Raw genomic sequence first — 19,576 nt, 5'->3', positions numbered from 1 at the left:
CGAAGGTAAAAAATCAGTACTCAAAGACTTTCCTTTTTTATTTCTTTGGTCTCTGGACTTCTGTTCTGGGCTGGTTAGTATGAAGACACAGGAAAACTACTCGATATTTGATTGCACTCTGTTTGTACAGGAAAATGAACACAATTCAAACTTCATGATTACCTGCCACATTAAAATTAGTTCAAATTAAGCATAGCTAATAAACCTGTTGAAGATTGCTGTTAACTGAGAATACCAAAGAGCTATTGAATAAGCAGTCTTCATGAGTGTATAAAGGTAATCTGAACTGGATTAAAATCTTCAGTTCAGCAGTTTGAGGAACTCTGGATCAAGAGTTCTAAGTAAAATGAATTCTACTAATATCTTTCAGCTTAAAATAAACACAAGAGAAGGATTATCATATCCAGTAGAGGTGAAGGAGAATTTGTAACTAAAGGCTTGACCTGCAGCCTGTATCAAATAAATGTTTGGAAGGAAAATATTCACTGAGAGTCACCTTATTGGATGGTCGTGTGGCACCTCTGCCTTTAGTGCCTTTGAATCTCTCTACACTTTGAAATGGCAGCTGTTAGTGATTTTGAGCTGGAGTACAATAACAGTTTCATATCTGCAATCCTGACATGTATTTTAGTCATCACAGTAGTGTCACCTATGGTGGCAAACAAGATATGCAGTTACAAAGTAATGAAGACTTGCCTCTGATCTATAAAAATCAGTTAGCCAGAGTAACGCAAATACGACATGTCTCAAGAGTTAATATTACTAATATCCATCTTGCTAAGAGAGAGGATATTTCAGGCAGCAGTTCTAGGAATATTTGTCACAGATGGCTTTGAAATTTAATCGGACAGCATGAATGTTCAGAGAGGTAATGCTGGGAAAGGTTTTGGAAAGCAGCTAAAACCTAATACTTCAAAATTAAATCAGTCTCTACCTGTTGAGGAGTAAGGGCAGTCCTTCCTAGAGTGATGCTCCTAGTACTGAGGTTTCTCTGCAATTTCTTTTTAAGCGTCTTGTACTGGCCACAGAACACCACAGTGCTAGATCTGACATTCAGGCAAAACAAACCCTCCCCTGCAGGGAGGATTTTCCATCATTTTATACCAACATTATTTAATATTTCTTTGACAGAAGTAGAAAAGAATTTGGTTTATTATGATCCATCCTTCCAGGTTATGTTTGCACGTTGTCCATATCATTAGATATTTTGCTTGACTGAGTCTGTAGCATATAATCACACCTCGATTAAGTGCGGGATGTTATGGCCACGTTAATTCAGGCTCTGAATCCCTGCTGCAAATCAGTGTCACCGCAGACAAAATTCTGTATATTGGTGAGTGTGGAGGAGCAGCTCAGCAGGGAGGACAGCAGGGAGCTGCAAATCCAGGTGAGTGAGAAAGCATCTCTCAATGTACATGGGATGCTTCCAAGCACAACTTTGTATCTCACACTCTATTTTGTTTCTGCTTTTACAGCTCTTTTTTTCTTCCCTCTCTCTCCCTGAAGGTGCTTTGGTAATACAGTTCCTTCATTTGTCAATCTTATTACACCTTCCCTCTCTCTTAGGAACATGGTTTCTCTAGCCCCTGCCCTAGCATGCTGCGCCAAGTCCTCTGTCAGATGATTTTCCCCATCCTGCCATAATGAACAGCCCGAGGCCAGTTTAAATAAATCAGTAATTAAGTTAGATCTCTGATAGGAAATTATCTGTAGTCAACCAACCCTTTTACTTGTGGAACTTCGTTGAACAGCTGTGCTTGCATGTCAGTCTGCGAAATTACAGACACCAAAGATTTTGGTGTTAGTCCAAGTGTTATTCACTGGTGACCCAGGAGACCCCATGTTCCTCAAACCAGGTCCTGGAAATCAAGTCTCCCCACTCTGGCATGAGCACTGACCGTTGATCTGTAAGGGCAGGCTGAAAATGGGGCAGGGATGCCCTCTTCTCCCACCTCCTAATTCTGGGTCTCTCACTTGCCATGCAGCCAAAATCCTTATGAAGGGCAGAGGTTTGGGCTTTTTTGCCAGTTCAGGCTGCAGAGACCCTCCAGCCAACCAGTCTTATGCCACAGGGACAGTACAATGGCAGCACTGCTGTTGGCCATGTTTCATGTTGGTGTCCCTTGGGCCAGCATACACAGAGACAGCACTGGCTGTGCAGGGAATGGGTCATGAGGAACATGCTCAGGGGGAGCTCTGTGGTCCATAAATACTGAACCATCGTTGCAAAGCATGGCTTATCATAAAGTAGATCTTCCAGAGCTGAGGAGGCAGTCACTTCTCATAGTACAGGAATAAAAATTCATGAAATTCTATTAAAAAAAAAAAAACAGCAAATTGCCTCACTGCTGACCTTAGTTGAACTCACAACCCAGCAATTCCCCTTGACCGGACACTTAATTGACTAGGTGCGCCAGCCGCTATAGCCTTCCTGCTCCAAAAGATATGCAGTTACAAACCTCCCCTTGACATGATCAGCCAATTCCACAAACTCAACTGACCCCAGAGCCTGCTCTCCCGAACAGGCATCTCCCTACACCTTTGCAAAGCACTGTTTCTTCATATTCAGCACCACTGAGGAATAATCACTAATTCCTCTCCATTACATACAGTCAAACAAAAGAGGAAAAAAAATTGAGCAGAATCCAGAGGCATGGATTACTTTTATACCTACCTTAGTGCAGACTACAGCACCACTGCTTCCATCACGTCAGCACGTTAGCAGCCTTGAGCTGCTAGTGCTACAGTCTCCACTAACTAGAACCCACAGATCCATAGAAAAAACTGTTACAAGTCCCAGTAAGCTTCATAATACTGGACAGTGGAAGCAGGGATAGCCTTGCCTGGATGTCAGGACCTGTGATTCTCATACCAGAAATACATTCGTAGTCTGCAGTCTAGCAGTTGGTCAGACCCCAAATATTGTTGCAAGGAGAACCAAGCTTAGGATTTCTGATGCTAGGCTGGTCCCGGGACACTGGATCCTGTCCATGCATAACTAATCTAGCTCACAAAAAGGTGATGGAGTATGAAGGCTGGGGAGCGAGATTTGGCCATGGCTTTCTCTCTGCTTCAGCCCTGCTCTTCTGCACATGCTGTACAGAAACCATGCATGAGATTAGGCTTGGAGTCAAGTAAAAAGGATTAGGCAGACGGAGTGAATAGATAGGCTGGACTACCTGAAAATCTTCTCAGAGCTTTGTTTGCACTAGCAGAGCTGGTACCTAAACATTTTTGAGTCATCAGGTGAGCAAGCCCAGGTATTTCAAACACAGAAATGCTGGGTGTTGTTTCATCATCCCAAGGAAGAGTCTTTTTAGAATTGCTAAGTACAAATTAGCTATTTTCAGAATGTGTTAATTCTCTAGTGAATTAAATATGAGAAAGATTTTAAACACGATGATAATAGTTTGTTAATCAAACAGTATTATCTTCAAGATAATGGTTTGCTGTGTACTTGCAAGTTGTTTTGCTGATTTTCATACGCTCCCTCATTTTCTGACAACTAAAGAGCTATTTGGCATGTTCTGATATAACAAAAATGGGGGGGGGACACACACATGTAAAGAAGCAAGGACTTTCCTTTTTTATTTTCTAACCACCTCTAATTAAATCTTTGAAACCTGAAAAGTAGCTCATTTTCTGAAAGGTAGAGCACCGTTAATCCCTCCCAAGCAACTAGGCAAGGCAGCACAGGACACAGCTTGGTGACAATAATTAACTATTGAAATACAAGACTAGGAGTGACCGGGCAAGCAACATTTCTGCAGAAAAGGAGCTCAGTTGATAATTAATTTTATCTTGTTTCAACAGAAGGGGTTTAGGTGTCTGATGTTTCAGTGTCCTTTGGGCACAGGTCGTCCTGCCAGAGAAGAGGATTGTGTATAAAACCTTACCAAGTCCCACCAAAGCAACAGTTACTTAGGACTCAGAGATCAAGTTACACACTAAACTCACACATACACAGCAAATACTGAATGTGAGATTTCTGATTCTTTGTCATTTACACCACCAATCTTTTCTCCACATCCCAGAGACCTAATATTACTATCATGGTCACATCGTTCTGGGACAAAATTGCATGATACCACAAATTTTAACACCAACAAAATAGTATTTTTTCTCCTAGAGCAGCCCACACTGCTGGAAGTCAGAGTCCACAATGCAGTGGTTCTTCTGGCATGTGCTCGTGAAGATGAGCCTGGCATTTCTGTGTCTCTTTCTGGTTTGCAACACAGGTAAGGACAATGGTTTGGTGCTCCCCAGGGAATAGCCCAAGCATCTCTTTCCCACTTGTTCCCATAGCCCCATTCCCACGTCAGTGTCAGGCTTGTTCCTTTCACCCTGCATAGGCAAGGCTGATGGGCTGGAGCTCGAGGGCTCGTGAGCTCCAGCCATGCAGCAGGGCAGACCAGGTGATGGCAAAGGTCTGCTCTTGGCTCCCATGCCATGAATCTGGAGTCAGAAAGGCTTATATGGGCTAGAAGAGCTCCTATCACCTAGATTGTCAGTCCAAATTTATCTCATGCTGAGTGAGAGTTGTTAATACAGCTGACTAGCACTGTATTAGAAGTCATGATTTACATTGTACCATGGATTCTCCATAAGATTTTTCCTTTATATATATATGAAAAGAGAAGGAGAAAGAGAAATGCATCCAGGGATTGTCTTCTGTACAAGGCATATATTTTTATACAAATAAGGACAAGCACTCAGGTTTCACCAATTTAGGTACAAAGAGCCAGATCATGCAGTCACGTCTCCTCTTTCTTCTGCTGCTTCAGTTCTACAGATTTCCTCTTGCTAAAGAGGAAATTGAACCCAGGTTTCCTACTCCCTGGTGAGAGTTCTGTCCATTAGGCTATAACACAGAGGAAGACATCACCACCACCTCCTCACCACCAGCTCCCAGGAGAGGACTTCTCTCTGGGGAGCTTGGATGGACTGGGAAGCTGAAGCTTCAGAGGGACATGGGAGTTTAGCATTTGCTAGTACTGGCTCACCTGGGGAGCCTTATGGAGGCACCCAGCTCTGCACTGATGAGCTAGGGAGTCTAAGCACCAAAATCCTGCACTTCAATTTGTCCTGCAATGTCTAAATCGCTGCTCTGCACCTTGCCCTTGCTGGTCACCAAGGAAATCCCAGGAAGAGAGTCCAACATGCTGAGCCCAGCTCCAGTTCATTCCTCTCATAATGCAGCTCTTGAGAATGGTAGTCAGTTGAATGACTGCTCTGAATAACAAACATGCACACAGCCCGTGAAGATTTGTATAGATTTGGCCTTGTTACGTTATGTACATGGTAGTCAATGTTGTGTGCAAGCCTACTGTGGACCTCTGCAACAGTTTGCTACTATGCTTTTTCTTTTGATCCTTCAGTTGAGGGGGCAAGTTCTGATATTTAAACTGTTTGCTTTCTTTAGCTGGAAGCTTAGCAAGTCATTTAGGATATCCTTATTCTTAGGCGCTTGATCAGCTGCTGTTGTGAATACTCAGTGGCCTGCTTTGCAGTGCTAATATCCATTGGTTTCTGAGCTAAAATGGATGCGAGCAGAAGTAACCCAAGTGGAGAGCTCAACAGAGAGTTGCTTGGTAGCTCAACAGGGAAAACAGTTTCTCAGTCTCTTTCTTACTTCACAGCTTCCTGCATAAGAAGAGAAAATAAGAAAGAGAAGCAAGTGGCGGTGCTGGCTACTGCAGGTAACTAGCAGCACGTCAAGGGACCCTGTGTGGGGATGTTAATGGGCGTGGGAGGTGTTGTGCTGGACGCAGAGGTCGTGGCAGATGGGCCCTCTCCTGTACAGTCAGTGATCCCCAACCCACTACTGCTGCAAGGGCTCCTCACCCAACACAAGGCTTACCCAGGTCCCTTGCCAGTTTGACCTCCATCCTTCCAGGAATCTAAAATGTTGTTTTCTCTTCTTCCTTTCTCTCCTTCCAAACTCTCCATTCCTTTTTGTTTTCCCTTTCCTCTCTTCTATGTTGTGGCTAAGCCCTGCTTCCAGCCCTGGGGTGAGCTTGGTTTAGAATTGGTTAAAAATGATACTGATGTAATTGGAAAATTATATTTCTCTCCAAATTCAATTTTGTTCTTATCTTGGCTTTCTGTGCTTCTTTTTCCATCCTGCTCTGTTTTTTCTGTCTCTGTCATGCACAAACGGACCTTCCTCCTCACACGCACACAGATATCATACCGCTCTGCTCCTTCGTGATTTTGTGGGAGGGAAGCAAAAGAACACCATCAGAAATTTTGACTTGGGAAAAACAAATAAGCAACGTCAACAGGAAGAAAACATGATAAAATTAAAAGTGTGATTCAGCTGCAGTCAATTTATTCTGTCATAGCAGTGTAGCCATCTAGGCAGCTGAAAAAAAAAAGAAATCTGCATTTGCATCCCGGTTCTGTGTAGCACTGGGGAAGAGGGAACATTTGCCAGGTACTTTCTCCTTTGTTTGTGACCTGCAAAGAAAGATCTGCTGCAATTTTGGCAGTAAATACACATTGCCCAGCACGAGGGGGCACCAAAACGTCAGGACTGGCTTCGGCTTCTGGCAGCCTGGTCAAGGGCATGCTCAAGGGAAAAGCAACACAGAGCCCGACCTAAATTTTGGCTCACCATTGCACTGCCCACTCTATCTTGTTATTTTCCAGACTCCTCTCTGCACTCCTGGCGTCTTTATTTTCTCACCACAGGTTTTTCAGTGCGCTCTGATATATAATCTGGGGTTTTTCCCCCCCGCCATTCTGGAAGTTTTTACCATACACAACCAGGGGAGTAACGGCCATTTCCTTAAACCCTCATGCAGCCAGCTGCTCAGAGACCCCTTTTTTTTCAGAGCTGCCTGCAAAGTCCGTGGATCTGGCTGCTCTTAACCTGACAGAGCTGGTGAATGGCATGCTGACCGCAGCGCTCAGAGGTAATGCGGCAAGGCCAGGCAGGTCATGCAGGCTCTCAGCCTGGCGGTGAATGGGATAACGGACTAACGATGTTAGCGGGAGAAGCTGTAAATGCATGCCGTCTGCCTCCAGAATTGATTCTAGGAGTGCTACCCTTGCGCATTTATAATGCAGATAGCTGTCTGCCCCAAAGAGTTTAGAAATTAGCATGTGTTTATATATAGACACAGCATAATTACTGGTGGGATGCGTTTAGAAAGCAGTTTATAACTCAGTGTAAGTTTGAATTAAAAAAAAAAAAAGAGGAATTAATACAAATGATCCTTCCCTCAATGGAAATGAGAAGGAATTGAGTCTCAGGCAGCTGTATAGTACCAGCACCTCAGGAGTCTTTTAGAAATTAAATGAACAAAGTCAAAACATGCTGTTCTCATAATTTGTTCCAACCACTAATAGCATGGGCATGTGTGTCTGCAGGTACCAAAAAACTCTTCTCTTTGCTGAGTGTCACGTCTTACAGCTCATTTGCCTTCCACAAAGTGTCAGTCACCGTTTATAACAGTGAGTGTCTCAGCACTTTGCTCTGTGCAGGAGCGTTTTCTCTCATATAGCCGGTGCAGCAAATCACTGGTTTTTCTCTGTCTCTCCTTACAGTTTCTAACATGAAAAATGTTGACCCTGGCAAGTTCCCTATGCATTACTGCTACTGTTTGAACAATGTGACAAATGACTTGACAGGTAGGTACACAAGGGAGGTTGGCAACTGCATGTGCTTAAGCCGAATTATTTCCTTTGGAGCTGAAAGCTGTAGCCTGAATTCTGTAGACTTCATCCTTATGAGCAGCATTGCCACACTGAGGTCAACAGCCTTTACTCATGACACGTGGCTGCTCTGAACCTTGGGGGAGACTCAGTGAACTCAGTCTCAGACGGCTGCACCCAGCCAGCCAGTCCGGGATGGAGCCACCAGTCAAGTGACTGGCGTGGTTTACCCAGCAGAAAGGACTCTCTTTCCTCTTCGGGGTGCAAAGTGCAGCACAGGAGAGACAACCCAGCAATGCATGATACATTACCTTAGCCACTTTCACTCTCCTGAGGTAACCCACAGGGGATGAACAAGGGTCTTCTCTGCACCAGTAGACTCCGGTAACTTCAGTGAGCCCAACAGGAGAGAAAAGCAAGGATTAAGGCCTTCTCAGAGATGTTTAATGGAGTGTAAAATGCTGTTGGGCAAATCCTTCATCTATAATCCCCATTCACAGCCCTGATCTCACAGTATTTAACATTCCAGGATGGGTCTGAGTGCTCTAATTCTATGGCTGGTTGATGTGAGATGTCAAGAGTAGCTCAACAGCTAGGGACCAGAATCTATACCCTCTAAGCTGCATGTGATGACTGTACATATGAGCCACGATGGCTTTCATGGCTTTTTCTGAACCCACATATCTCATGACCCTTATTGCATAATGACCTAGTCTGCCTTGGAGGATAATGGAGAAACTGCAATCTTTCTGCCCAAATCCAGAATACCTTGGTGATTAGAGCATCCTCCCAAGTAGTAGAAATTGAGTGTCTGACTCAGGGCTCACACCTGTCCCTCCCTAAGTGAGAGCACTGACCTGTTACTGCTAGACCTTGTTACGGAAAAGTTGTAACTCCACCACCAGTAGCCCTTTTTTTGAGCTGGCAACATCATTGGGATGTCTGAAGTAGACCTCAGAGGAGACCATCAGATGCCTCCTGGAACATCCTACATGGGAGACAGACAGTTAGTGGAGGCAAAGCCTACAAGCTTTTGTTCTCCTTCTACATTTAAGCAGACTAAGTAGAGTGTTACTTTAAATTGTTCTCTTGAACAGATAAATTCCTTTTAAGTTTACTTTTAGGAAAATGGTGCTATTCTGGATATCATCTTTGGAATATGCTTCTGCAGAGTATCCTGGTGGCTTCTTAAATTCAATCTCATTCAGCAGAAAAATTTTGAACTTTAAAATATTTTAAACATTGTCACGTATAAGCATATATCCAAAATATGATCACATATAAAAGTGATTTTTTGATGATAGAATATGTGTTTTCAGTATAAACTTTCTCTATTTTATTGTCTAGATTTTACAGCTTTACTTGTTGATATCATTGGAAATTCCACCAGTTATCTCACAGAAATTTTCAAATCCACTTCAATTCTCTCAGGTTTGCATTTCCTTTTAACATTTATCATTGGTTTATTTGTCTGCTTTACTCCTGGCATGGAAACAAGCATAGAAATGTGTATAAAAGCCTATTGCTCTTTCTCAGCAGCATTTTTCTTTCAAAGCAGGGATGGCAGTTGTAAACAAAGTCTCCTTGGAGGAACAAGACACTTAAATAATATGTATCTGTATAATACAGAGACATACGTGTTTCTGTGAGCACCTATATTTTGTTTGAAAGTTTGGTGAATTATTATTAAATGCTGGCATTTTGAGGAGTTATGATTCCCAAAGTATAATTATGGGCTATATTTCCTGAAGATTTTTTCTTCCCGTGTAAAAATGCTTGTAATTTAGAATTTTGATAAGATAGAAACTTTTCCCCTGGAGGTATTAGCATTTGGATTTGGAGCTGGTTTGAGGTTTTTGTCAAAAATCAGATCAGAAGGAAAATATTTGGCCAGCTGTAATAGCCACATACCATTTTGTGTTTGTGTTTTCAACTGTTTAAGATACTATCATATAATGAAAACTGGTAACAATGATCTGGTTTATTTTTTTTTGCCTTTCAGAGCGTCAGAGCAATGATTCAGATTGTATCTACATCTGTGTGATGACAGGGCAGACAGGTAAAGGTTAAAACCATTCCACCCCATGATATTGCCCTATTTACTCTCGGTGGCAACTTATATTAGAAACAAGTGATTCTTGATATTTGTAAGCATTTCTATTTGCAGGGACAAATCTGTCCAAATTTTGGGAAATACTGGAGAAGCCTCCCGTTATTAATTACACATTTTCCAGTAACACATCTTCTGGCCTGGGTAAGTACAGCCTGGAGAATAAAAGGAAATAGTAGCAACAATGAAAACCATGCCCAGGTAGCACTTGCAATGAATACTTTGTCTTCATCCTGTAAAAATATTTTAAAATATTCTTTTACGTTTTTATTATTCCTTACATGTATATATACATTACTGTATATTTTACTGTCTTTAAAATAGAAGAACATTTTATAATATTATAAGTGTGATATAATATTTATAAGTAAAATTTACCAACTTCTAAATTATTAGCTATGAGGTCTTCGTGTGGAGGAATGAACAAGACCTCCTGGGATGAGAGCTTTTACAGAATTCAGCACTGGACTGGGAAGGCTCCTTGTTGCTCTTAATCTAAATGGGTACCTCCCTTAAATCTCAACACAAATTATCTCCTACCTTTACATGAGTTATTTTCAGAAAGGAGTTAATAGAGTCAGCCAGTTTGCCGCGTGGCTTCTCCACCCCAAACTGCTTTGCCAGGTAGAGCTGCACTTCAGATGCTCACCTCTCATTGCTGCCCATGGCCATTTCTCATTTTCGATGAGATTTAATTAAAACCTCGATTAAAACAGGCAGGCAGTGAAGTCAGTGGCAAGCTTACCTGTGCTGAAACCTGTAAGATGTTTCAGTCCTTTAAAAATTTATCAAAGTCACTTTACCAAAAATTACTTTTATTTAAAAAGGCCATCAGCTGTTTCTTTTATACCAGAACCTGATTTCTTGCCTTTTTATCAGACAATTATGTAATGGATGGTGAGCGTACTAACCTTATCTTCTCATACTTCAAAGATCTAGATTCAGTTTTTTCCAGTTTCACGAAATTACAGGAAGACTCAAACAAAACGGTGGATGCATTAGCGGAACACATGTGGACATTTCAAAGTGAGCAAATATTGTCAGACCTAAATTTATATTCTCCTTGATTAACGTCGTGACAAGTGATCCTATATGTTTGCTGTGCAGCACTGTGGTGTTGAATTGTAATTACACAGTAAGATAAAAGCTTGGCCTAAACAGCAGAAGATCAGGTCAGTCATGCACAGAATAGCTGGAGGATAGGAAAAACTATTGTAAAAAGGAGGCAGGGAAGTAACAAAAAAAGATTGTTGTTTTTAAACTTAAAAAAAGGTTGTTCAAAATGTTTCCTCCCCTTTCTTATTGCAATTTTTTCTTTTTTTCTCTGTCTTTGACTTTATATGATGTTCAGTTTTAAGTAGCTGAACATTTCATAAACTTCAGTGCATTTAGCTTTGCCACAAGGCTGCGAGGCAGAAAAGTGCTCGCCTGACTCATTCTGAAAGCAGAAAAGCAAATCTTCGTACATGCTTGCATGTAGTAGCTGCAAAGAGACATTCAGAATTTTACTTTGTACCTCCTCATCGCTGCATCTGCATGTCTACAACAAGATTACTACAGTTCCCTCGTCAGTCTGCTGCCTTTTTATAAGCTCTTTTATTTTGTTCAACTGCATACCAGCCTTTGTTATCCTTTCCAGCCCTGAGTGTCACCCCTGCCACAAAATGTCATCAGTTCTCAAATTCCAGTGTCTGCCCTCCAGTACTTGCCTGCTCCCCTTCACATAGCAAGACCTTTCATGCTCTGTAGTGAAGCAGTTTAGGAAATAAAAATTAATTTATATGAAGAAAAAAAAATGCTTTGAAGGCACACTTCTGTTTCTTGGTTTATGAAATCTCACACATTAAATCCTCCTCAGTTAAAATTATTGGCACTCCCCATATTCTCCTAAAAAGAGAAAAAAAAAAACCCAACAAAAAAAATTTTTAAACTTAAATAGAGAGGTGGCCACTCACCTGCCAGGGGAAGCACTCAAGGAGTAGATGGGATTTTCTGGGTCTATTTTAGATATCATTGTCCCCCGGAGTGTTACATTCGCTGCTGTGGGGCACCAGCATCGACAGCACGTTGCTGGTGCCCTCCCTCTCTTTCCTGCTTCTCCAGCTACCAGGATCCCTCTTGCCCAGGGAGGGGAGAAAATCCCCATCACGAGGTTCCCACCATGGCCAATGACGGTTGAAGCAAAAGGATCAGGGTTTCCATCACCACACGTGGATGTTTCCAGACCCCAAGGCACGGCCGGACCCCCTCTGACTGCTGGGGGGAGCTGGGTCCCACCGCCAGCCCTGCAGCCCAGCCCCAGTGAGTAGGGCGAGGAGGACTGACACCCGCTTCACCCGGCTCGCGGTGGGGTTTGGCCAGAAGCTGAAACCGCATCTCTGAGGTTGAGGTTGGGAGGCCCTTCAGGGAGACCCACTCTGGGTCACTAGTGAGTGGGTAGATTTTTTTAACGCAGAAGCACTAAACTCAGTTATAGGGTCCTTCTGTAGTTTCTTACCCTTTGGGGATAAACTGAGGCTTGCTCCTCACAGACACCTCTGCCACCCAGGTCTTCCCTCACATTTTGCTCCAAATACAGGGAGCAGACTTGTGAAAAAGCAATATAAAGCTGCTTCTCTTGGTCTCCACTAAACGTACGTTCTTTAAATCCTACCTTTCCCTAGCCTGTGGAATTTTCAAGATCTAACAAAGTACAGCTTTTGTCCTTCCTTTTTCATCTTGACATTTTAATATGCCACCAGAGACACTGGGTGAGGGACTCTGACTGTTGAGCATTCTCATATATAGCAGTTCTCAGTAGACAGACAAATCCTGAATGACACTAAGCATGTTTCTTCCTGTTCCCATAGCTGACGTATATGCATCTTGGATGCAGACGGTGTCTCCTCAACAAACCAGCAAACTCATGCAAACAGAGCCAGGTGAGACTGGTCTGGGGTAATAACAAAGTGTGTCAGCTGACACATTTATTAAATAGAGAATAATATATATAGAAATAGGTGACTGTGAATGTATTTCTACATCAATGTCTATGTAAGTGTTTATTAGTGGTCTGTGACTTCAGCTTGGCTTTTTTTTTTTTCCTGTTATTCTTTCTATCAACCTGCCTTTATTTTTTCTTGTTAATGTGTCAAGGCAACTTATATTCTTTTCCCTCCTTCAGATTTGCCTCCCTCAGTACTCTCTATACCACCCTACAGGCCTGGTGCGACACTGAAACTTTACTCAGCTACCAGTAAGTAGCTGCACCTCATGCAGCAGAAATAGTAGTATGTTTGAAAGTATATCAATGTGCAAATTTTCCCATGCAGAAACAACAGATAAGTTTAATTTACATGACATGTATGTAAAACATCCAAAATGTATAAGGGACTGCTACCGTATTTGTCTGTGAATCATACACAATCACACATTCAAAATGTGAACTATATTGTGGTGATAAAATTAACATATGTAGTCTGTGTGTCAATTTTAACATGGATTGGTATTGGAGAATCTTAAAATTAATTTATTCCAAGACAGAATACCATGTTTTTTATTTCCTTATTGGTACAAAGAAGATTTTTATGTTAGTCCATGCTGAATGAAATCTCAAGAATTGCCCAGAATTTAAAATACTGCAAACTTCCTCCTCAGCTAGTGAAGGATCATTATCAGCTAGATTTTAAGGAAAGCTCAGTTCTTCCTTTAAAGCACCAAAATAAAGAGTTTGAAATTAAGAGTTAATATAAGATGATGTGCCATTCCACTTATAAGTGTCATATATTCATGTTGGTAATAAAATTATATTTACATGTAAGTATTTAGTAAGAGATTACGTGCTTTAAAAAACTGGACCTTGTTCAATGCCAGGAGGGGAGTCTGAACCCTGGGAGAGTCCAGCATCTACTTTGGATGCTGAGCATGCGTATGTCTGAGTCCAGGCTACCTACTCCCAGATTGGCAGTTGGAGCAGGTCTCAAATTTGGGATTACTTGGTAATCTTTCTGTCACTGGGAATAATCCCATAGCAGGTGAGTAGTAGTATCTTACGGTTTTGGTGTCATTTGCTTTTTCCCTCTGTTTTGCTGCTATTGCCTAGTGCAGTAATCCAAGACCAGGATGCCGTGCTGTTACTTTTTGTAGCTTTTGCTGATTCCGATCAGGTTTTTATAGTTCCCAGTCCCGTTCTGGTTGGCTGAGTTTCTCAGCGTGTGTTGGGCTGCTTGTCTTTTTTATTTTTCTTTTTAATTTTTTTTTACTCATACTATTAGAAAAGAAAGCATTTGAGATCATATTGCTCAGTGGGCACCCATTTTCAGAAGTAAATAATGGTGTAAGAATTTAAAATACTGTTAAAAACAAAGAGTGATAACAGCATCAAGTGATCATACAAACCCAAGTCCTGCAGAAAGGGACCGTCAGGGAAGAGGAGGAGGAAGCTATTGCCTGGGAGGCCTGAGAATACTGCAGTAAAAAACTATCTATTGAGACATGTTTCCAAGAAAAGTCACCGGTGCTGAGCCAAGGAGCGGTTCTTGGTGTAAGAGGCTTTCGAACCATGGAGATAGGAAGCCAAATATCCTTTTTTGATCTTTCTCTCATTTTACTTCTATTTAAGGAGATCAAAATACCAGAGTCCTCATCTTACCCCACCCATGACATATATTGGTTGCATGAAGTAAGTGAGCTTAATGTCATCCCACATGAATATAGCTTGACTTCTTGACACTCTTGATGGTGTGAACAGAAAAATTTAAGATGAACTGGGTCTTCTTATCTTGATTGGGAGCAGACAAATATGCTATGGTAATTCTCATCTCTCAGAAATTCTGCACAAAACCAAAGCTCTCTGCATGTCTTGTTTGCTTTGGGTGAGTTTGACTGGAGGATTAAATAACTGCCAGCCGACCGGGAGCTGCGGGGGTGTGTGACTGGTGTGCACAGTCCAGAGTTTGTTCATGTGCCAGCTGCTGCAGAGTGGGCAACGCTATAGACCCTGGAGAACCTAGGACTGGGAACCTCCCCATTTTGAAAAGGCTGGGAAACATGCATTTCAGTGAGATCAGGGAATGAGAGTGGCTAAATGCCTCTCTATCAGAAACCACGATGACAAAGGCTGTCTACCTGCATATATCAATCATGCATTTGGGGAAATGAATCGAACAGTGGGATCACAAAGCAATGAAGGGCATCCACAATGCTCTGGAGACTAAGCCATTATTCCAAGAAGTCATTTCTTAAGTCACAAAAGTGGATGCCAACTAATAAAATATGCGCGTGTGCATATTAGAGCATGCAGGGAGGGATTTTGTAAGTCTGAATTATTCACAGTAGCCATAACATTGCTTTTCACTGGCAGCAAAATCTAATCTCAGTGTCAGCGAGATGTGATATGGAGTTAATAATGAAAAAGTCTATTTATTGCAGCAAGAATTGGTCACTTATCTGCCTGTGACAATAACGTGGTAATTTCAAATAAACGAAAGCAAAACTGTGCACAGGGAGCATTTTCTGGCCTTTTTTGAATGACTCGATTTATTAGGAAAGAAAATGCTTAGAAAGGAAAGCTCTGAAAAAAATTCCTACTTTTAATTTTTTTTAATTTCAATCCAAATCTGTAGGAACTTATGAACTGAATTAAAAAAAAACACATTTCGTAGTAGAAATTTATTACACGACAGATATAAAACTTTACTATGAAGCACTCAAAATTTTAATTTCAACAATATGATGTGAGTATACTACCCAAAATACAAAATTAATTGAAAGAGAATTTCAGCATTAAATAAATATAGTATTATAGAAATGTAGCCTAAATTTAAAATTAAGTGATTTTAAAAAGCAAAACCCAAAGCAATGTGCTTAACTTTCAGATTTTTCATTTGACTTTTCTTTCCCAAATAGATGGATCCAAACTGAAATTGCCGTCATTCAATTTACATTTAGATAAAGCTGAATTTCTGCTGGCAAAACGCGTAGCTTGATTAAAGAGTTTAACAACTGTTAGGCAGGATAGCGAGTACCCACTTTTGTGGAGACTGAGATTCATTGGAGGGTGGCCTTTAGCAAGTTTTAATTACTCACAGCAACTCTAATATTACTTTTCACAGCCAAATTTAAAACCTGATTGCCTCATGCTCTGACATTTGGTTATTAACATGAAGAGTGTTTATTAAAGGAAGAAAACATTAATTTTTAATTGCCATTGAGTGGAAAAAAAAATCAAGGTGTGTCAAATGCTATCAAGTGGACCAGGCCTAATGACATTTATGCAAAGCTGCTAAGATTAAGAGAAATGGGGCCCCCTCTTGCCCACCCCTGTCTGATTATGCCTGATATTTGGGTACCGCCTTTGACACACAATGGGTTTTCAGAGGGGCCCGAGAGTTTGGGAGCTGCAAGTGTCTGCCCATTGCTCCTCCATAAATCCCGCTACCCTGGGCAAGCCCTGGAGGGAGAGAAATAATTTTGTAGCAATCTCTTTCAGGTTGGCAGAGACTTTATTTGCCTCCTACCCATGAATGCCATTTTATATTAAACTTCTTGTCAGCACTAGGAGACTCAAGCTTATTTCAACAGAACTTCATTTGTCCAAATTTAACCTCCGTAATCTCTCCTATCACATAACATAAGATGGCCCAAAGTTATAAAGCACGTGAGACATGTGAACCTGGAAATGCAATTGCACTGTCTAAGGGGATTATATCCTGCAGGTAAGGAAGCTTATCTACACGCAGCCAGAGCCTGCTGCTAGTTACACAAATGGAAAAACTAGTTGATGATCACACTGCAGCTGCCTTTGCTCTACACATTCGGGCTCTTGCACCCCGGTGGGTGTATGTGAGGGGAGATCCACATCACGCACAACGTGCCCTCTCACAGCCTGGTCCCTGATTAGCTTTTCAGAGCCCCAGCGTGGCATTTGCAAGGATGTTCCTTATTTTTCCAAGTGCTGGTGTAGGGGAGACACCCCTTTGGAAGGACTGCTGTATGCAGGGGACAACACAACGTGTGTGCACACAGCTCCTCAGGGTCAGACGTGATGCCTTGCAGGGCAGGAGGCTTCACTGCAGCAACACAAAGTGTGCCCTCACACACAGCATCTCCTCTTCAGAGCACAGTTATTATATATACAAAGGAGGGGTCGTTACACAACTGTATGAGCCCTCCCTTGTAGCCTTTTAGCATACTGTAAATATTGCTTTGTTTTTTCTAGCAAGTCCTTTGATTCTGACCCATCGTAACACAACTGTTAGCTAAGGCACAAGATGATGTGTGATAGGTAATCGTTTGGAGAGGACAACACTGTGGCAAATGTTAGGTTTTTCTCTTAATATGATGAAGAAAATCCCTGAAAAACTGAAAACAGCTTCAGTTTCCCTCATTGTCACCTTGCCTTCTTTTCTCTTTTCTATAACAGAAAGGGAGTCTGAAGAGAGATTTTACTTGATGCTGAAAAACCGCATAGCAATTCAGGATTTTTTTATAAGCTGCCATCACCTCTTCTGTAGTATTGCTTCCTCTGCAATCTGGTACAGCTGCATTTGCTGGCGGGATGAAATGTTTGGTGTGCAAATGTTTATCTCTTGGTGCTGACTGCAGAACACTGAATGAAGGCAGTAAACTAGATATTTTGCTTTTAGTTGGCTCCAGGGAGGGGAAGAGGGAGTCCATCCTCAGGGAGACCATTTCCTTGCATTTTTCTTAAGTTAAAATAATATAAGGATGGTCACTTGAAGGAAAAAAAACACGGATTAACGAGCTGACTCCTGGCAAACAAATAATAAAATGGAGAAATTATTCCCACCTTCCTCTCAGTGCAGGCAAAAAAAGTGCTTATTGACCCGTTCTCCTCCAGTTACTCGTCTATTTTCATGAAACCTGTAGGAGCGTATTTATCCAGAGGTTCTGTACCCGTCCCTAAAATTTGGACTGAAATTAGCTGATTATTCAAGTCACTAGAGGCAAGAAGAGGAAAACTGACAGATGGAGAGGTGAACAGAGAGAAAGCCATAATATCTGCATAAATCATGTTTATTTTGTTAATGATGCTAAAAAAAAAGTAAAGGAGAGAGTCTGTTTATTAGCTCAGTCATAGCTGATGTAGGATTTAGAGGGTGGGTGTAGGGAAGCGTGCTGAACTGGAAGAGAATTCTCCATTAAAGTAGCATGTGCATACAGAAAATATTAAGTATAATAAGTGTACAGTGCTGTTCTTTGTCTTATTTTGCACTGTGGAAAATTGATATGTCGGTGGCAACTGACCCTCTACCTAAACAGGTAACAATAAATAAATTGCACCTTTAGGGTTGTTCCTTACATTTGTGATAAATAAAAGCAAAGTAGGCTTAAGTAACTAACCAGTAATGATAAATAATGACAAATTGAACAGAATATTTGCACTTTCACTCAAGCAACTGCCAGGCTGTGTGTTGTTTTAATTATCTGCCTCACCCAGATTTGATTTTAAGATACCTACATGAGCTTATTAACCTGCATGTTTCTTACAGGCCAGAGGAGGCATTGCAAGAAATTTAATGGGAGAAGTATTTGACCTAGTTCAGAGTTGTGTTTTTTCCTAGAGTGTCCACAGGCGATCCTCAGAGAGTCCCGTGTGACCTCACCTCCTGTCACTCTTATAGCGCAAAAGATCAATCCCTGTGTGATGGAGCTGTGCAGGTTTTTTCAGCTGTGCCTCTGTGTTGGTCAGAGGAGATATTCCAGAAAGGAAGCCCTGAGGTAAAACCTGGCACTAGTTTCTTTCTCTTTCTGCTTAAAACACTCCATCGGGCTTTTTTCAAATGACAAATTTCAATCACCAATGCTTATTTTTGAGAGTCTGTGGCTACTGGCTGAGACCCAAATGGGTCCCCAGTGCACCAATCAACACCTGATCTGGCCTCCAGTATTCAAACGAAGTGAACACAGCTCAGCTGAATTTTTCAAAATGTCTAATGACATCATTGACGCCAGAATCTAGCTTTTTATTTCCATATTCAGTATTAGCAGTATGATATGCATACAGCTCTGCTAAGGAAAGATAGCAAGATACTGCTCTCCTAACTTTAACTACATCTCTAGGTACTGTGTCGAATACTATTCCTGGTTCTTGAAAAATGCAAGTTATGTCTGTAAAAGAGCCAAAAGAGTTGCTTACTCCCACAGTAAGTATGTTTTCTCTTTATACGTCTACATACCTTATTATGAAGGTATAACAAAAGGTTTTAGATATCCAAAGAGTATTTCTTGTCTTTCATCAGATAGCTGTTTTATCTGATAACTATTTTTTCAGGGATAAAAAAGATTATTTAACCTTCATGTATGTTTTTCATATTTTCCTTGTAAGACCTCTTCTGATGACAGTTTTCTTATGTTCTTCCAGCACTAAAACAAAAATGTCTTAAAAATATCTGTACGTCGGTCTAGAGCACTGAGGAATTTTACTGCAAATTGGAAGATTGGTGGCGGTTTTAGTTGTCTTTCTCACGTCTCAGTGTAAAAATCAGGATGCAACATGTTATTTGCAAATATTTGTAACAAGACAAGCTATTAAACAGATGTTAACGTAGAAATGTGTCTTCCTCCAAGACATTGTAAAAATAATGTGTAAAACCAGATGTATTTTATAGAAGTGATGTAATTGCAATAAAAACATTTAAAGGCCTTTAAAAATTGTAGTTTAGAAAGGATATATAGGTGGTTGGCTAGTGAATGCAAATAATTTATTCTAGTTTCATTTACATTTAAGATAAAGTAATCAAAGTGAACAAATACAATATAATTTAAAAGCAACCTGAAATACTGAAGACAAGAAGGATTTTTCCT

The 19,576-nt window shown here is 41.2% G+C and overlaps 1 protein-coding gene across 1 annotated transcript; it reads left to right on the top strand.

Annotated features, from left to right (window-relative positions):
• The first annotated feature begins 1,261 nt into the window (after positions 1-1,261).
• Positions 1,262-19,321, top strand: HHLA1 (HHLA1 neighbor of OC90). The gene is made up of 16 exons (XM_075085812.1): positions 1,262-1,387; positions 4,130-4,238; positions 5,640-5,699; positions 6,837-6,917; positions 7,375-7,458; positions 7,552-7,635; positions 9,007-9,090; positions 9,662-9,718; positions 9,827-9,913; positions 10,703-10,795; positions 11,873-12,070; positions 12,619-12,690; positions 12,933-13,004; positions 18,334-18,490; positions 18,833-18,915; positions 19,134-19,321. The coding sequence occupies exons 1-16, from the start codon at positions 1,262-1,264 to the stop codon at positions 19,175-19,177; spliced, it is 1,491 nt and encodes a 496-aa protein (XP_074941913.1). The 3' UTR covers positions 19,178-19,321.
• Positions 19,322-19,576: the final 255 nt, after the last annotated feature.

This window comes from Phalacrocorax aristotelis, chromosome 2 (genome assembly GCF_949628215.1).
Source record: "Phalacrocorax aristotelis chromosome 2, bGulAri2.1, whole genome shotgun sequence".
Classification (NCBI taxonomy): Eukaryota; Metazoa; Chordata; class Aves; order Suliformes; family Phalacrocoracidae; genus Phalacrocorax; species Phalacrocorax aristotelis.
This window is presented reverse-complemented; position numbering and strand designations above follow the sequence as displayed.

Excerpts from the sequence above, each read along its gene's own strand:
- HHLA1 (XM_075085812.1), top strand. The coding sequence starts at position 1,262 with ATGGCCACGTTAATTCAGGCTCTGAATCCCTGCTGCAAATCAGTGTCA. Across the intron at positions 4,239-5,639 it reads CTTTCTGGTTTGCAACACAG|CTTCCTGCATAAGAAGAGAA; the intron begins GTAAGGACAATG and ends CTTACTTCACAG. Across the intron at positions 5,700-6,836 it reads GGCGGTGCTGGCTACTGCAG|AGCTGCCTGCAAAGTCCGTG; the intron begins GTAACTAGCAGC and ends CTTTTTTTTCAG.